The 12,891-nt window shown below is 39.4% G+C and overlaps 1 protein-coding gene across 4 annotated transcripts in view; it reads left to right on the top strand.

The window, feature by feature from the left end:
• The window catches only part of PIK3CB (phosphatidylinositol-4,5-bisphosphate 3-kinase catalytic subunit beta), a 197,825-nt gene extending 186,766 nt beyond the window's left edge, over nucleotides 1-11,059 (top strand). For all 4 annotated transcript variants that reach the window (XM_057545916.1, XM_057545918.1, XM_057545915.1 and 1 more), the window contains 5 exons: nucleotides 2,497-2,664; nucleotides 4,051-4,174; nucleotides 7,860-8,005; nucleotides 9,097-9,229; nucleotides 9,599-11,059. In XM_057545916.1, coding sequence (XP_057401899.1) covers nucleotides 2,497-2,664; nucleotides 4,051-4,174; nucleotides 7,860-8,005; nucleotides 9,097-9,229; nucleotides 9,599-9,736 — 709 coding nt within the window. In that variant the 3' untranslated portion in view covers nucleotides 9,737-11,059. The remainder of the gene's footprint in view (nucleotides 1-2,496; nucleotides 2,665-4,050; nucleotides 4,175-7,859; nucleotides 8,006-9,096; nucleotides 9,230-9,598) is intronic.
• The last annotated feature ends 1,832 nt before the right edge of the window (nucleotides 11,060-12,891 follow it).

Genomic DNA, 12,891 nt, shown 5'->3' with positions numbered 1-12,891 from the left:
ACTTCACATGTGTTGTGTCATGATAAGAATAGGGGTATTGGTAAAAACTTTCATGCTCCATAGCTACCTTTTCTAGTGAAGCGTAAACTTTAAAAAAGAGAAATAAATTAATAATGCAGATGTAAAGCAGGCTATTGGTATATCAGGCTGTCAGCATGAAGTTTCACAATTTTGCTTCCAACCGTATTTTGCTAGAACTAGGGAAGTGCTTAAAGAGACATAAAATTGAATTGTTGGTTGGAAGGAAATTTAGGAACTATTAAATGAAACTCTCCTCTTTTATCTGATTATTACACACACTACCACACTCATTCATTCCCCCAACACACACGCGTGCACACACACACACACACACACACACACATTTTTTCTCTTTGGTAAAGTCCTTATGTGGCAGATAGAGGTCCGCATGATCTTTCCAACACTGACTCTTTCTTCTCCTCACCTGACTTTTGTGCTCCGCCTGTACTTTCCTCTGTCCCTCATGTCCTTCCTCCTCACAGAGATCTTTCTTGACTATTGACACGTTCTCCTGGCACTTCTCATTTATCCACTGATCACATGCACATCGTGCATTTGTGGTTTGTCTGATCTGTGAGAGCAGGGACTGCATTTTTGGCTCATTTCTGTGTCACCAGCAGCTAACACAATGCTTGGCACATAGCTGCACTCATATATGTATAGAACCCGTGAATTCCATCCATTGCATTTTCTGTAGTCACCTGACTTTTATTTGAACTTTGCAAGGTATTTTATTCCATTTTGTATTTGCTCTAGTGATAATACCATTTTTAGAAAACTGAAGAAAATGTTGACAACCAAAATGAGAAAAGGATAATATTAATATATGAAGAATTCATATAAATCTCTAAGGAAAATGTTTAAAACTCTAATAAATAGACCAAGTATGTGATTAGCTAATTCACAAAAGAAATTCTACATAAAATTGCTAAAAGAGACCTGAGAAAATGCTTATTTTCACTAGGGATCATATAAATGCAAAGCAAAGCAAAATCCTACCTATAGATTTAGCAAAAATTATTTGGCACAAGAAGCAGCCTGAGAGACCTCTTACACAGTGACTCTGTAGACTGTGTTAGGTTAAAAAGATAGTTTTAGAGCCACTCAGACCTAGTTTTAAGTCTTAGATCTTCCACTTGGTTAAATGTATGACTTCTTTGCAAATTAATTTTATGTCTCGTTTGTAAAATTGGGAATTTACCTATTTATAGGGATTTTGTTATTGTTTGTTTAATTCATTCAGAAATACTTATTGAGTGCCTGCTTTGTGCCCAAACACATTCTCAGGTACTGAGGATACACAATGAACAAATTATTCCTGGCTGATGGAATTTACATCCTAATGGTAGAGACAGACAATAAACAAACACATAAATAAAATGTACAGGATGTTGGATAGTGTTGAGGGCTATAGAGGAAAATAAAGCAGGGAAGAGATGGCAGGTAGTATGTCACTGTGTTGCTATTTTAAATAGGATGATTCAGGAATCCCTTACTGAGACGGTGACATTTCAGCAAAGATTTCAAAGTGGTAAGGGAGTAAACCATGTAGATGTCTTGGGGAAGAATATTCCAAGCAGAGAAAATAACACAGATAAAGGAATGAGGGGATATTGTACCTGATATGTTTGGGGAATAGCAATGGAGCCAGTATAGTAAGAACAAGTGAGCAAGGGGAAAATACTAAGAGAGGTGAAGGGGGACGAGATTGAAGGCCTTGTGAGCTACAACAAGCGGGTTGGCTTTCACTTGGGAAGTCATGGCTGAAATTTCAATCAGGGGAATGACATAATGTGAGTATATTTTAAATGGATTATGTTGCTGTTGCATTTAGAACAGACTATGCTGTGGAAGCAGGTAGACTAATTAGGAAACTTGAATTTTGAATAGGGGTTGATGGTGACCTGGACTAGGGTGGTAGCTTAAGGAAAGGTGGAGACAGAGAACTACTTAGACTCTGTGCATTTTCAAGGTACGTAAATATTAGGCATGAGAGGAAAAGTGAAAAATTACGTTAAGGTCTTGGGCTTGAACAACTGGAAGGATGGAGTTGTTGTTAACCAAGGTAATGTGTAGAGTGCTTAGCCTGCTGTGTGGCACCTACTAGATGCTCCATAAAGGGTGGTTCCCTTCCCCAAGATTTAGGGTAAAAATGAAAGACTTTTCCTTTATCTGATGTGCTTGTGTCCACCTACACAAACAAATAGAATATTTCACCAGAATAATTAGATAACAAATTATACATTTAGCTGGCACACTGGAGTTTAGTAAATTACTCCATCTCTTCACCAAGATATTTACACTCTAATAGAAAGTGGAACTAATATTTTTCTATATGACTGAAACAGTAATGGCAAGGGTATCAATAGTAATAAAACTTTTTTAAAAATCAAAGAAAAAACATACTCTGTCAGTGTTTCGTTTTATGGATAACATACACATGTGACTCTTTATGCCCCTTTTTTTTCTTTTCAGGATGCTGCCTTATGGCTGTTTAGCAACAGGAGACCACTCTGGCCTCATTGAAGTTGTGAGCACCTCTGAGACAATTGCTGATATTCAGCTGAACAGTAGCAATGTGGCTGCAGCAGCAGCCTTCAACAAAGATGCCCTTCTGAACTGGCTTAAAGAATACAATTCTGGGTTAGTGTATTTTGTTTGATTATCATTCTTCTGAACAAACCGCCAAACAAATAACTGTTCTCGCAGTTAGAATCATCAGTGTCCTAGAGGAAATATTAGTGTTATTTATTGCTTCATTTCAGGTTAGATCAAAATGACAAATAGGCCTTCCTAAAATCTTACAGAAGATTAGCATTGAATTCTGCTTCATCTAGATCAAATTTCAGAGCTGGGCAGTAGTTTAAAAATCTAAGAATTTAAGTGTTTAACAAATAACATATAACTTTTTAAGTGCATGGACTTCCGTAATTATGTGAATGTATGAACCTAAGTAAATTTTCAATAGGTTTTTAAAATAGAAGTAAATGAGTTTGTACACTGATCTCTCCAAACTAAAAAATACAGTGCTAGTAATTGTGTTATTTACAATTATTGTGTTGGAGAAGCCCTAATACATAGGAAATTAAGGAATTTCACAGTGAGGGGAAAACACTGCAAGTATTTTTGGCTGAAGATTTTGAAATCAGACTTAAACGTTATCATTGGCAAAATCCAAGAACTTGGACGTCCCTGGTGGCGCAGTGGTTAAGCATGCGCCTGCCAATTCAGGGGACTTGGGTTCGAGCCCTGGTCTAGGAAGATCCCACATGCTGTGGAGCAACTAAGCCCGTGTGCCACAACTACTGAGCTCACGTGCTGCAACTACTGAAGCCAACGCTCCTAGAGCCCGTGCTCCACAATTAGAGAAGCCACCGCAATGAGAAGCCCGTGCACCGCAACGAAGAGTAGCCCCCGCTCGCTGCAACTAGAGAGAGCCTGCATGCAGCAGTGAAGACCCAATGCAGCCAAAAATAAATAAATAAATGAATAAATAATAATAAAAAAAAATCCAAGAACTTGTATGTGAGAATTAGTTTTCAAATTTTGATTTTAGGGCCTTGTCCCTAAAGGGTCTATATTAGTTACTTCTGATTTAAGTCAGTGACTTTAATGGTTGGAACTGCAATACTTAACTCTTAAAATATGGAATTCTAGTCTTCAGTCAAAACTACAAAAGTGTTCCAAAGCCCAGCATCATTCAGCCAAGCTGATGGTCTCCTCTCATTACTGTGCATATGAACCTACCCCCGTCCCCCACGGAAATGTGAGCCCCAGGACACAGCAGTTTGAATAGTTGATGTCCAGTTATCTGATGTCTGTGAGCAAGCCTGCTGACTCCTCCCTGCCCTGCTCCTCTGGTCATCATCCTCACTCTTGGCTGATCCAGCATCTTCTCCTTATATGGTTTTGGCAGCTCTGTGTTGCAGTTGTTCTCACATTAAAAAGGAAACAGAAGTGTGGATTGGCTCCGTCCCACACATTTGGAGGCTGAAAACCTTCCTTGCTCCTATTTTTTCTCTTATTCAGGGATGACCTGGACCGAGCCATTGAGGAGTTTACCCTGTCCTGTGCCGGCTACTGTGTAGCTTCTTATGTCCTTGGGATTGGTGACAGACATAGTGATAACATCATGGTCAAAAAAACTGGCCAGGTAAGCAACTTCCCAGAGTGCCAAGGGCCTCAGTGATGCTGTTACTTATGTGCAGCACAATCTCTTGTGAAACTCAGATTCTTTATGAGTCTCAGTCATGCCTTTGTCTTTCCTTTTATTTCCCACCCCTTGTTTCATATGCCATCTGCTTCATATATTGGTTTGTTTGCTTGAAGTTAGGTGATAAGCATTTATTTAAATGTTTAAAAAATTATTTAGGTTATTTACAAGTGACCTATTCCTTCAATATAAGAAATTGTATTTGGGGCACATATGTACCTAAGAGTAGAAGGAGCAGATAATGTGCAGGATGTATTAACTTTAAAGAAGATAAGTGTTAAAAAAAGAAAAAGTTGAGACAAACCCCACTTGAGGCATTTTTTCTTTTAGAATATCAAATATAATCATCTGTGGGAGTAAGGCGATACGGAGTATGACTAATATCATTTTGGGGTAGCTAGGGAACTAGACCAGGTTATCTAATATAAAGAAGCTCTTAGTTTTGAAGTGAAAATTTTCTCATTCTTCAGAGTGACTTTTGTTTGTAAATTCTTTAATATTAAGCAAAGACAGATGAAATAATTTGAGACTTTTTCAGTTTAGCCACCCTTAGAATTCCCTGACACTAGAGGCATTCCAGAGTAAAGACTCTGAGTCACTCTGTGAACTCTGGCTCTAGGTGGGACCCAGAGTTTTACACCTCCTTGGAGATCTGGGTAGTTCTGGCTTGAGCTTTTGAGAGTTGAACCTTGTGTTCACACTTAAAAGGATTCCCTCCGACTTCTGGTTAATCAGGTTGAAACACAGGTTTTTCTCCATTCTTTCTTGATGCCCTTCTAATATATTGAGGAATAAGAAATATGTAAATCCAAGAAGTCAAAGGTAATAGGAAAAGAGGCCAACAGTGGGTGAAAGACATCAACAGATTTGGGGATGAGCAAAAGCAAAATGGAAAAATAGCAGTGACTCGGCATAGCTGAGAAAATGGCTACTTGTGGAAGGGTGTGTCAGTCTGAGGAAAGCTCTGGAATCAGGGGCACTAGGTGCTGCTGAAGGTGGGGAAAGGGGGAGAGGCTGAAAACAGGATTGATTGGCAGTTTATATATGGAGCAATTAGGTGCTTATATCTCCTTCCCAACTCCAAGAAGGGTTAGAGGATTTATTCTCTGAAGAAACCAATTCTTCTGACTCAAGGACAAACAGGTTCTATGGAAGCTAAGGGTAAGGTGCCATATTAAAAATAGGGATGGAGTGAAAGTTGGCATGATAAATGGTATGATTCCCAGCCATTTCTGCTTGCTTTGCTCCAAGAACAGTAGCAACCAGGTGTATATTCCCACTCTCGCAATAGACTAGATAGTTCTTCTCAAGAGAAACTGATCAGTTCCAGTGAAAAGGCTTACAGATGCTGACTTTTGAGGTCTCTCCGCAGATACTCTGCAGGGAAGCCCACTGATCAACAGTCCTACCATGTCCATAGATTTTTCATTCATCTTTTTAGTGACTCATTGTTAAATATGAATGGTCAGCCAAAGATTATCAGACATTTGTGGAAAGCCTCCACCATGAAAGAGACCAAATCAAGCAAAATGGGGGGAGGGGGAAAGAAGAACTCTGGGAAAACAGTACCTGCAGTAAACAGAGGATGATTTAAGAAGTAAAAACAGAAAAGATATTGCATCTATGAAGTAGTAAGATTCTATTTTTAAAAATTAGAAAATAGAATTCTTAGAAATTAAAAAGAGGAACAAATAAAATTAAAATAGAAGAAGTATAAACTAAAGATCAACTAACATTTCTTGAACTCTTTAACTTGTGGAAAGCACAGTTCTTTAAGTTCTTTATATACGTTAACTCCTTCAATCCTTATGATAACCGTACAGAGTAAGTGGTAGTGTTATCCCCATTTAAAGGTGAGAAGATTGACACAACAGAGAGTGGACATACCAGGATTTAAATCCTGGCAGTTTGGCCCAGATTCTGTTTTTTAGGCACCAGGCTATATATTGCCCTTTAATATCCCCAAAAGGACCAAGATATCTGATAAGTAGAAGAAAGAAGATCCAGAAATGATAGAAGATCAGTCCAGGGAGGTTCGCCATCTAGCCTAATAAAAGTTACAGAAAGAAGTAGCGCACAAGAGGAAGGGAAGGAACTTACCCCAAAATAATACAAAAACATTTCCCAAAGCTGATGTTTGTGACTATCCAGTCAAAAGGGCACGAAAGTTCCCTTACAGTAGATGAAAAAACCCTTACTAAGGCCATTCACCGTGACATTTCAGTGCATCAGGCATAAAGTGATGGTCTTAAAACCTTCCAAGAGATACAGCAAGCCACTTACCAGGGTTCAGGAGTCAGAAAGACTTGACTTCTAAATAGCAACGTTGGAAACTATTAAGACAGTGGGAATTAGCCTTCATGATTTTGAGTGAAAATGATTTCTAACCTAGAATTCTATACCAGACTTTCAGTATGAATGTAGAACAAAGACATTTTCAAACATAAGGTTTCAAAAGCTGTATCTCTTCTGCATCTTTTTTCAGGAGGATGCCAGAATAAGGGCATCCATGAAAAATAAGGGTCTCAACTGGGGTGCTTTTGCCCTTGGGGGACATTTGTCAATGCCTGAAGACAGTTCTGGTTGTCAGGATGGGGGAGGGGGTATTCTACAGGCATCTGTGGGTAGAGGCTAGGGGTGCTGCCAAACATCTTATAGTGTATGTAAGATAGAACCTCACAACAAAGAATTATAGGGCCTAAATGTCAGTAATGCCAAAAGTGAGAAAGCCTGGTCTACACCAAAAGAGAAAATGATGTGGAACCCAGGAAACAGGGACTGCAAATGGGAGGAGAGTGAAGGTTGAGCACGGGGTGGTGGTTCTTTGGCAGGCTTAGAGAACAGCCAGCCCAGACAAGAGCTAACAGATTACCTGACCATGTGGAAAACCGTTGTGAAATGATTTTTAGATTTTTAAGATTTTGTGAAGAATTAATGACCAGATCATAGAACACTAAGACAAAAAATAGTTTTGTCAAGAAAAAAGATGAGCAAAAAAAGGAAGTGTAATCATAGTATACTATTACCACATGGCTTATGTAGTTTGAACAATATAAACACTGGATATTGATTTAACCAGAAATTATGATATAATGTGTTGCATTATGAGGCATGACATCAGCACAGGAGTACTAAATCTTTACCTTCCATAATAATCCAAAATTAGGAAGTAAAAAATAATTATAAACATACTATTTAGAAAAATGAAGACATATATCAGGAAAAACACGTGGAAGGGTGGGGAGAAGTTACCTCTAAGTAGTAGTGCTTAAGGTGGTGAGGGAACTGGTGGGGCAAGGATGTACTCTCTTTTTGTTTTGTTTCTGTGTGTAAAACTATTTGATTTTTTTAAATCAAACATGTTTATTATTTGGATGTATTTTTCTTTTTAAAGATTCATCTTTCCCACTGGGTATATGCAGTTTAATATCAGGGTTATTATTTAATATAAAAGACCTTCGAATGTCAGAGCACTCTTTTCCCAAATGATGCAGGAGGCTGTGTAGTGTCTCTACTACTACTCCATTTGATGTAGTGCGTGGGGGTCTAGGACTGCTGAGGCCTTGCGTTTTTATTTGGAACCCACCAGAAAAAAAGGGGAAATTAAATCCCATTTCTTTTCCAGCTCTTCCACATTGACTTTGGACATATTCTTGGAAATTTCAAGTCTAAATTTGGCATTAAAAGGGAGAGAGTGCCTTTTATTCTTACCTATGATTTCATTCATGTGATTCAACAAGGAAAAACAGGAAACACGGAGAAGTTTGGCCGGTGAGTATTGTCCTCGTGTCAGCGTAAATGCATCTAATGTTTTCTCAACTGACCAGCTAGACTAGCATTTAGCTGAGAGGTATATTTAGATTGGGGAGATAGTCAATCTGCTAACAGGAGGCTTTGGGGGAACTTGCCTGTCAGATCCTGTTCTGGTTCAAAGAAGAGAAAAAAAATGCTAGAAATTTGAAATAAATTATTGTTTTATTCCAATAGTATACCACCTTTTACCTGTATTAGAAAATTCTCTGAAACTGTTAAGACATTTGATAGTGAGACGCTGAGAGGGACTGGCATTTTGCTGTCATTCTATATGAAGTGCAGTAAGAGAGTCAGGGTTCAGGGAAAGACTTTGTAATCTCTGATCTATTCCTTGCTATTTGTAGGTTTCCAAGCACACTACTTGTCATGTCGTCTTTACTTCTTCATTTTAAATGGGGACAAAAATAATTATATTTCAGGGATATTTTGATAATGAGAGATATGTTACATGATGTGATCAACTCATCCATATGCTTACCAAATGATTGCTATTATCATTTCCAGTTCCGCATGGGTTTCTGCAGAATATAACTCTGGATCCATTTTCCTCTTTGGCAAAATTAGGGAGATAGGATTGGGTGGTCATCTTGAATGACCAGCTTGAAGAGGAGAGAGAGGGAAGGCAAGATGACAGGAAGGTACAATGCAAATTCATTGACACTGATTTGGGGGACATTAAAGAAATTAAGTCTCTGGAGTCAGACCACAATCCTTATTATGATTATAATCACCACATTTTTATAATTAATTTTTGTGACACATAGAATTAAAAAGCCTAGATTAAGTGTTAAATTGCCTTTTATCATATAATTTCTATTTAATTTTGTTTTTGAAAAAGATATGTGTGGTTTTAGAGAGCTTGATTTATTTTATGTAAATTTTAGTCCTGGGACAATTTTCAAAAGAGTAAAACTCAGGAACGAACTTTTAGTTCAGTAGAAATTTTCCAGCTCTTATGGAAAGTCTAGCTATATCTGTCATTTTCCTTTATGAAATTTGCTATTTCCGTTCTAACATCATACTCTTGTGATTTGCTGCATCAACTAAAGGTTCCGCCAGTGTTGTGAGGATGCATATCTGATTTTACGACGGCATGGGAATCTCTTCATCACTCTCTTTGCACTGATGTTGACTGCAGGGCTTCCTGAGCTCACATCAGTCAAGGATATACAGTATCTTAAGGTATAAACCTCTTTTCTTTGTAAATTGGACTTTGTGAGCATAGAGCTTAGCCGTACCTACCTATTTCATTCAGATGTTCAAAGGGAATGGAACAAAGTCATTTCCTGTGAGACAGTTTTACCCAGGAGTGGTAGTGACAAGCAGCTAAGTAGTTGTCTTGCAGTAATCATAAATTCATTTCATCTTCAAAAACCCTCTGGCAGAGGTCATATTATCACCATACCTTGGTGTTCATTCTCTCTCCCATAAATGGTATTTGAATAAGGACATGGGGTATGCTGTGTGGCCAAGTCAGCCTCCTGCAGACTTTGAGATTTGCACCTCACTACAGAGAATATATAAAATCAGATTTTTTTCCTTCATTTTCAGGACTCTCTTGCCTTAGGGAAGAGTGAAGAAGAAGCACTCAAGCAATTTAAGCAAAAATTTGATGAGGCACTCAGGGAAAGCTGGACTACTAAAGTGAACTGGATGGCCCACACAGTTCGGAAAGACTACAGATCTTAACGATCAGCCTTTGCTCCTAATGTATTTGTTGGTTTCGTTTAGTTTTCATTTTGCACTTGCACTAAATTGAACGTGACCCTGCCAGAGATGTTATAAAGGGAATGAAATCCTGGAACCCAGAGTTAAATTAAAAACAATGGCATCCCACAGAAACCTAATCTGAACAATCCCTGATGACCACCCTCTGCTTTTGAATGCTTCCAAGATTCATCATGCAAACTGTCAACATTATGGATAATCATTTCCTGCTGACTTTGCACGCCAAGGAATGCTACTAGAGATTGTTTTTTGTCTTTCTGTTTTTTGTTTTTGTTTTTTTTTAAGTATTTGGTACTTTTCTGGAAAGGTGTAAATACTTCTTTTTCATATTGTGACCAAGTGTTATCACTCAGCCAACTTATCCACACCTGGGGACTAGTAGCTGTTCTTACTTTCCAAATGAGGCTTAAAAGAAAGCTTTCTTTCTTCCCTTTTTAAATTGTGTAAACTACAAATTATAATATAATTTGAAATTATGATTATTTTTCAAAAGAAATCTTTTAAACCTGTGGAAACATTAATTCTATTGTTGATACTTATCTACTGTGATAGCATCATCCCAGCCAGACTTGATGAAAATCTACTTGGTGAGGCAAATATAATTTATGCTGCATATATATTTATAAAATTTCTAGTGGGAGTTCTATATAAAAATGTTATTTTGATTTTCTTCAGCCTGTGTTTTAAAGTTTTACAAAAGCAGAGCTTTTTCCTAAGTTACTTTTTAGTTAACTATGTGATCCAGTTCTTCCAGCTGCTTCTATAATGAGGCACATATTAATACAGTTTTTACATGGTATCTATGAAAGAGTTCACTTCATAGAGCATAATACTTGAGCAAATGTATCCAAGACAGAAAGCAAATGAAAAGGAAACTATTTATGGAATAAACTCCAGGCCTAAAAATTCAGTATTTTAGTAAAATGCCAGCTGTTCTTACTGTATTTATTAAAACTTGTAATAATGTGATTTTTCAAGGATATTAGTTCAAATTGAAATGTTTCATGCCACATGGAATTCTTTAATTTATTTGTTGAGGTACCATATATTTAGGGTGCTAGATGGCAGAAAATGTTAATATGTGCAATAGGAACTACTGGTTTGAATGTGTAAATGGAGGCTCTTTCTGAGCACTGGCAACATCCAGCAAAACTACTGCTTATTCTCCAAAGACTATTGGGAGCTCTCAATCCTCAATGACATGGGAAAGAGAACTGAGTATTTGCCCTGCGACTGAGTTTTCTATAGGAATTTTATTAAAGATTGTTTAATTTTGTTGTCTTCCTTAATGTTCTCAGTCAAATAAATGGGTGAGCTGGTTTTGGCTGCTCTTGGGATGTGTGGGCCTCTTCTTTATGGGCAGCACAGGACCTTGGCACTGGGACTCTTTAAGAAATGGTCAAGTCAATAGACAAACCAACCTCAGGGGTAAGCTAAGGCTCATGGTCTCTTCCGTGACTTCTCTCCTTGTTTCCCAACCCCATCAAGCAGTATGGGAGGCCTTTTGGACTTTGGTTGGGAGCCTGAGGCAAGAGGGTGTCTTCACTGAGTTTCCATGCCTTTGGGAGGTATCCTGAGGTCTGGAAGAATGTCCCTTCAGTTACTCGGTACCCAAGGCCAGACTAGCCACTTTGTAGCTCTCTTCCATTGGGCAGGTGCTCAGAGCACAGTTTCTTGGAAATAACTCAGCTGATGGTGGGGATTGAACTCTGAACTGACCATTCCCAGGGCTGCTCTAGACTTGGTGAGAGTTGCAGAAATAGGACTGTAGGAGGACAGGTTTGTTCAGGGATCTTTGTCTGATAGCAGTCCACCATTACATGTACCAGGTTACGGGTCAGGGGTTTGGAGAGTGGTGAGCATTGCCAGGCAGAAGTGGGCACCATTGTTTCCAGAGGGGTCTCCTCAGCCCATAGGTTCCTTGGTAAATATATGCTAAATCAGTGAATGTGAATGTCTTTAAGAGTAAGAAAGGGAAACGAACCTGCCCAGACAGTGCTGGACCTGAGGCCAGCATGGCTCTTAACCACCTCTGCTGTAGACCCCCCATAGATAGCATGATAGCCCTCAGTAGCTGCTGAGCACTCCTACCAGGTGCTCCCTACACACTTGCTGACTTGCATGTCCCTGATTCTCAGGGGCTCCGCCTGAGCCAGAGAGATGGAGGTGGAAGGCAGAGGATAGCCAACCAACAGAGCAGGTTAGGGGTCTGGGGTGCAGGAATAGTTCCTCGCCTGGGGGCTGGTTACCCAATGCCTTGGCTCCCTGTCTTTTGGTTATTTCCCAAAACAAGATTTTGGGAGCTCTATACATTTCCATACTTGAGGACAGCATCTGTGTCTACCCTGGACTGGGAAGGCAAAAGATGACTTTGTTGAACAAGTAATTCCTGAGTATTCTCCTCATGTCTATATTCAAGACCCTGGGCTGCAGAAGCTAGTATTTGCAATCCAGCTCTGCCTCTCTGACCTTGGAGTAAGGTATTTATTTTCTTTCTCAGGGTCTGAGCTTCCTATTTGTAAAGTGGGATTGGTAATAACTGCCCTACTCACTTCTGTGGGAGAGGCTAGTTTAAGACTGTGATTGGAACGTGTGCTGAGTCCCAACTCAGAGGCAATCTCATTCCTTTCCCTGCTTCCCCCTCCTGAAGGGAGGAATCTCAGGGAAGGGAAACTCCTTCCAGAGCTCTATGCTTGTCTCCTGTCTTCCAGTGCATTCTCAGTTCTGCCTTGTGCAGCCCATATCCCTGACTGTCAGCACCAGATCTTAGCCAGGCAGCCTGTAATGCAGGATTCACCTGTCTGCAGAAGGTGAAAGATTGGTCCATGACGTGGAAAGCAGAGAGGTACCATGCCATGGGACCCTGACTATAGGGGACAAACAGCTCTTAGGAGGGAGGAAGCAGGGGCTGTGGTTTCCTGGAGAAGTGGGCCTCTGAGCTGAGTCTTCAAGGACAGATAGGAGCTAGGTGAAGAGGTAATGGGAAGAGCATATTAGGCAGGAAGGTACAGCATATATAAAGCATGATTCATGGGCATTAACAGGATCAGCAGTTGCTTATTTCCACCTGCCTCTTCCCCTTCCTCCACACCAGAATGCTGCATCTCTTCCCAGGT

This window comes from Balaenoptera acutorostrata, chromosome 4 (assembly GCF_949987535.1).
Source record: "Balaenoptera acutorostrata chromosome 4, mBalAcu1.1, whole genome shotgun sequence".
Taxonomy (NCBI): Eukaryota; Metazoa; Chordata; class Mammalia; order Artiodactyla; family Balaenopteridae; genus Balaenoptera; species Balaenoptera acutorostrata.
Note: the sequence above shows the minus strand (reverse complement) of the source record. Positions and strands in the feature narration are given on the sequence as shown.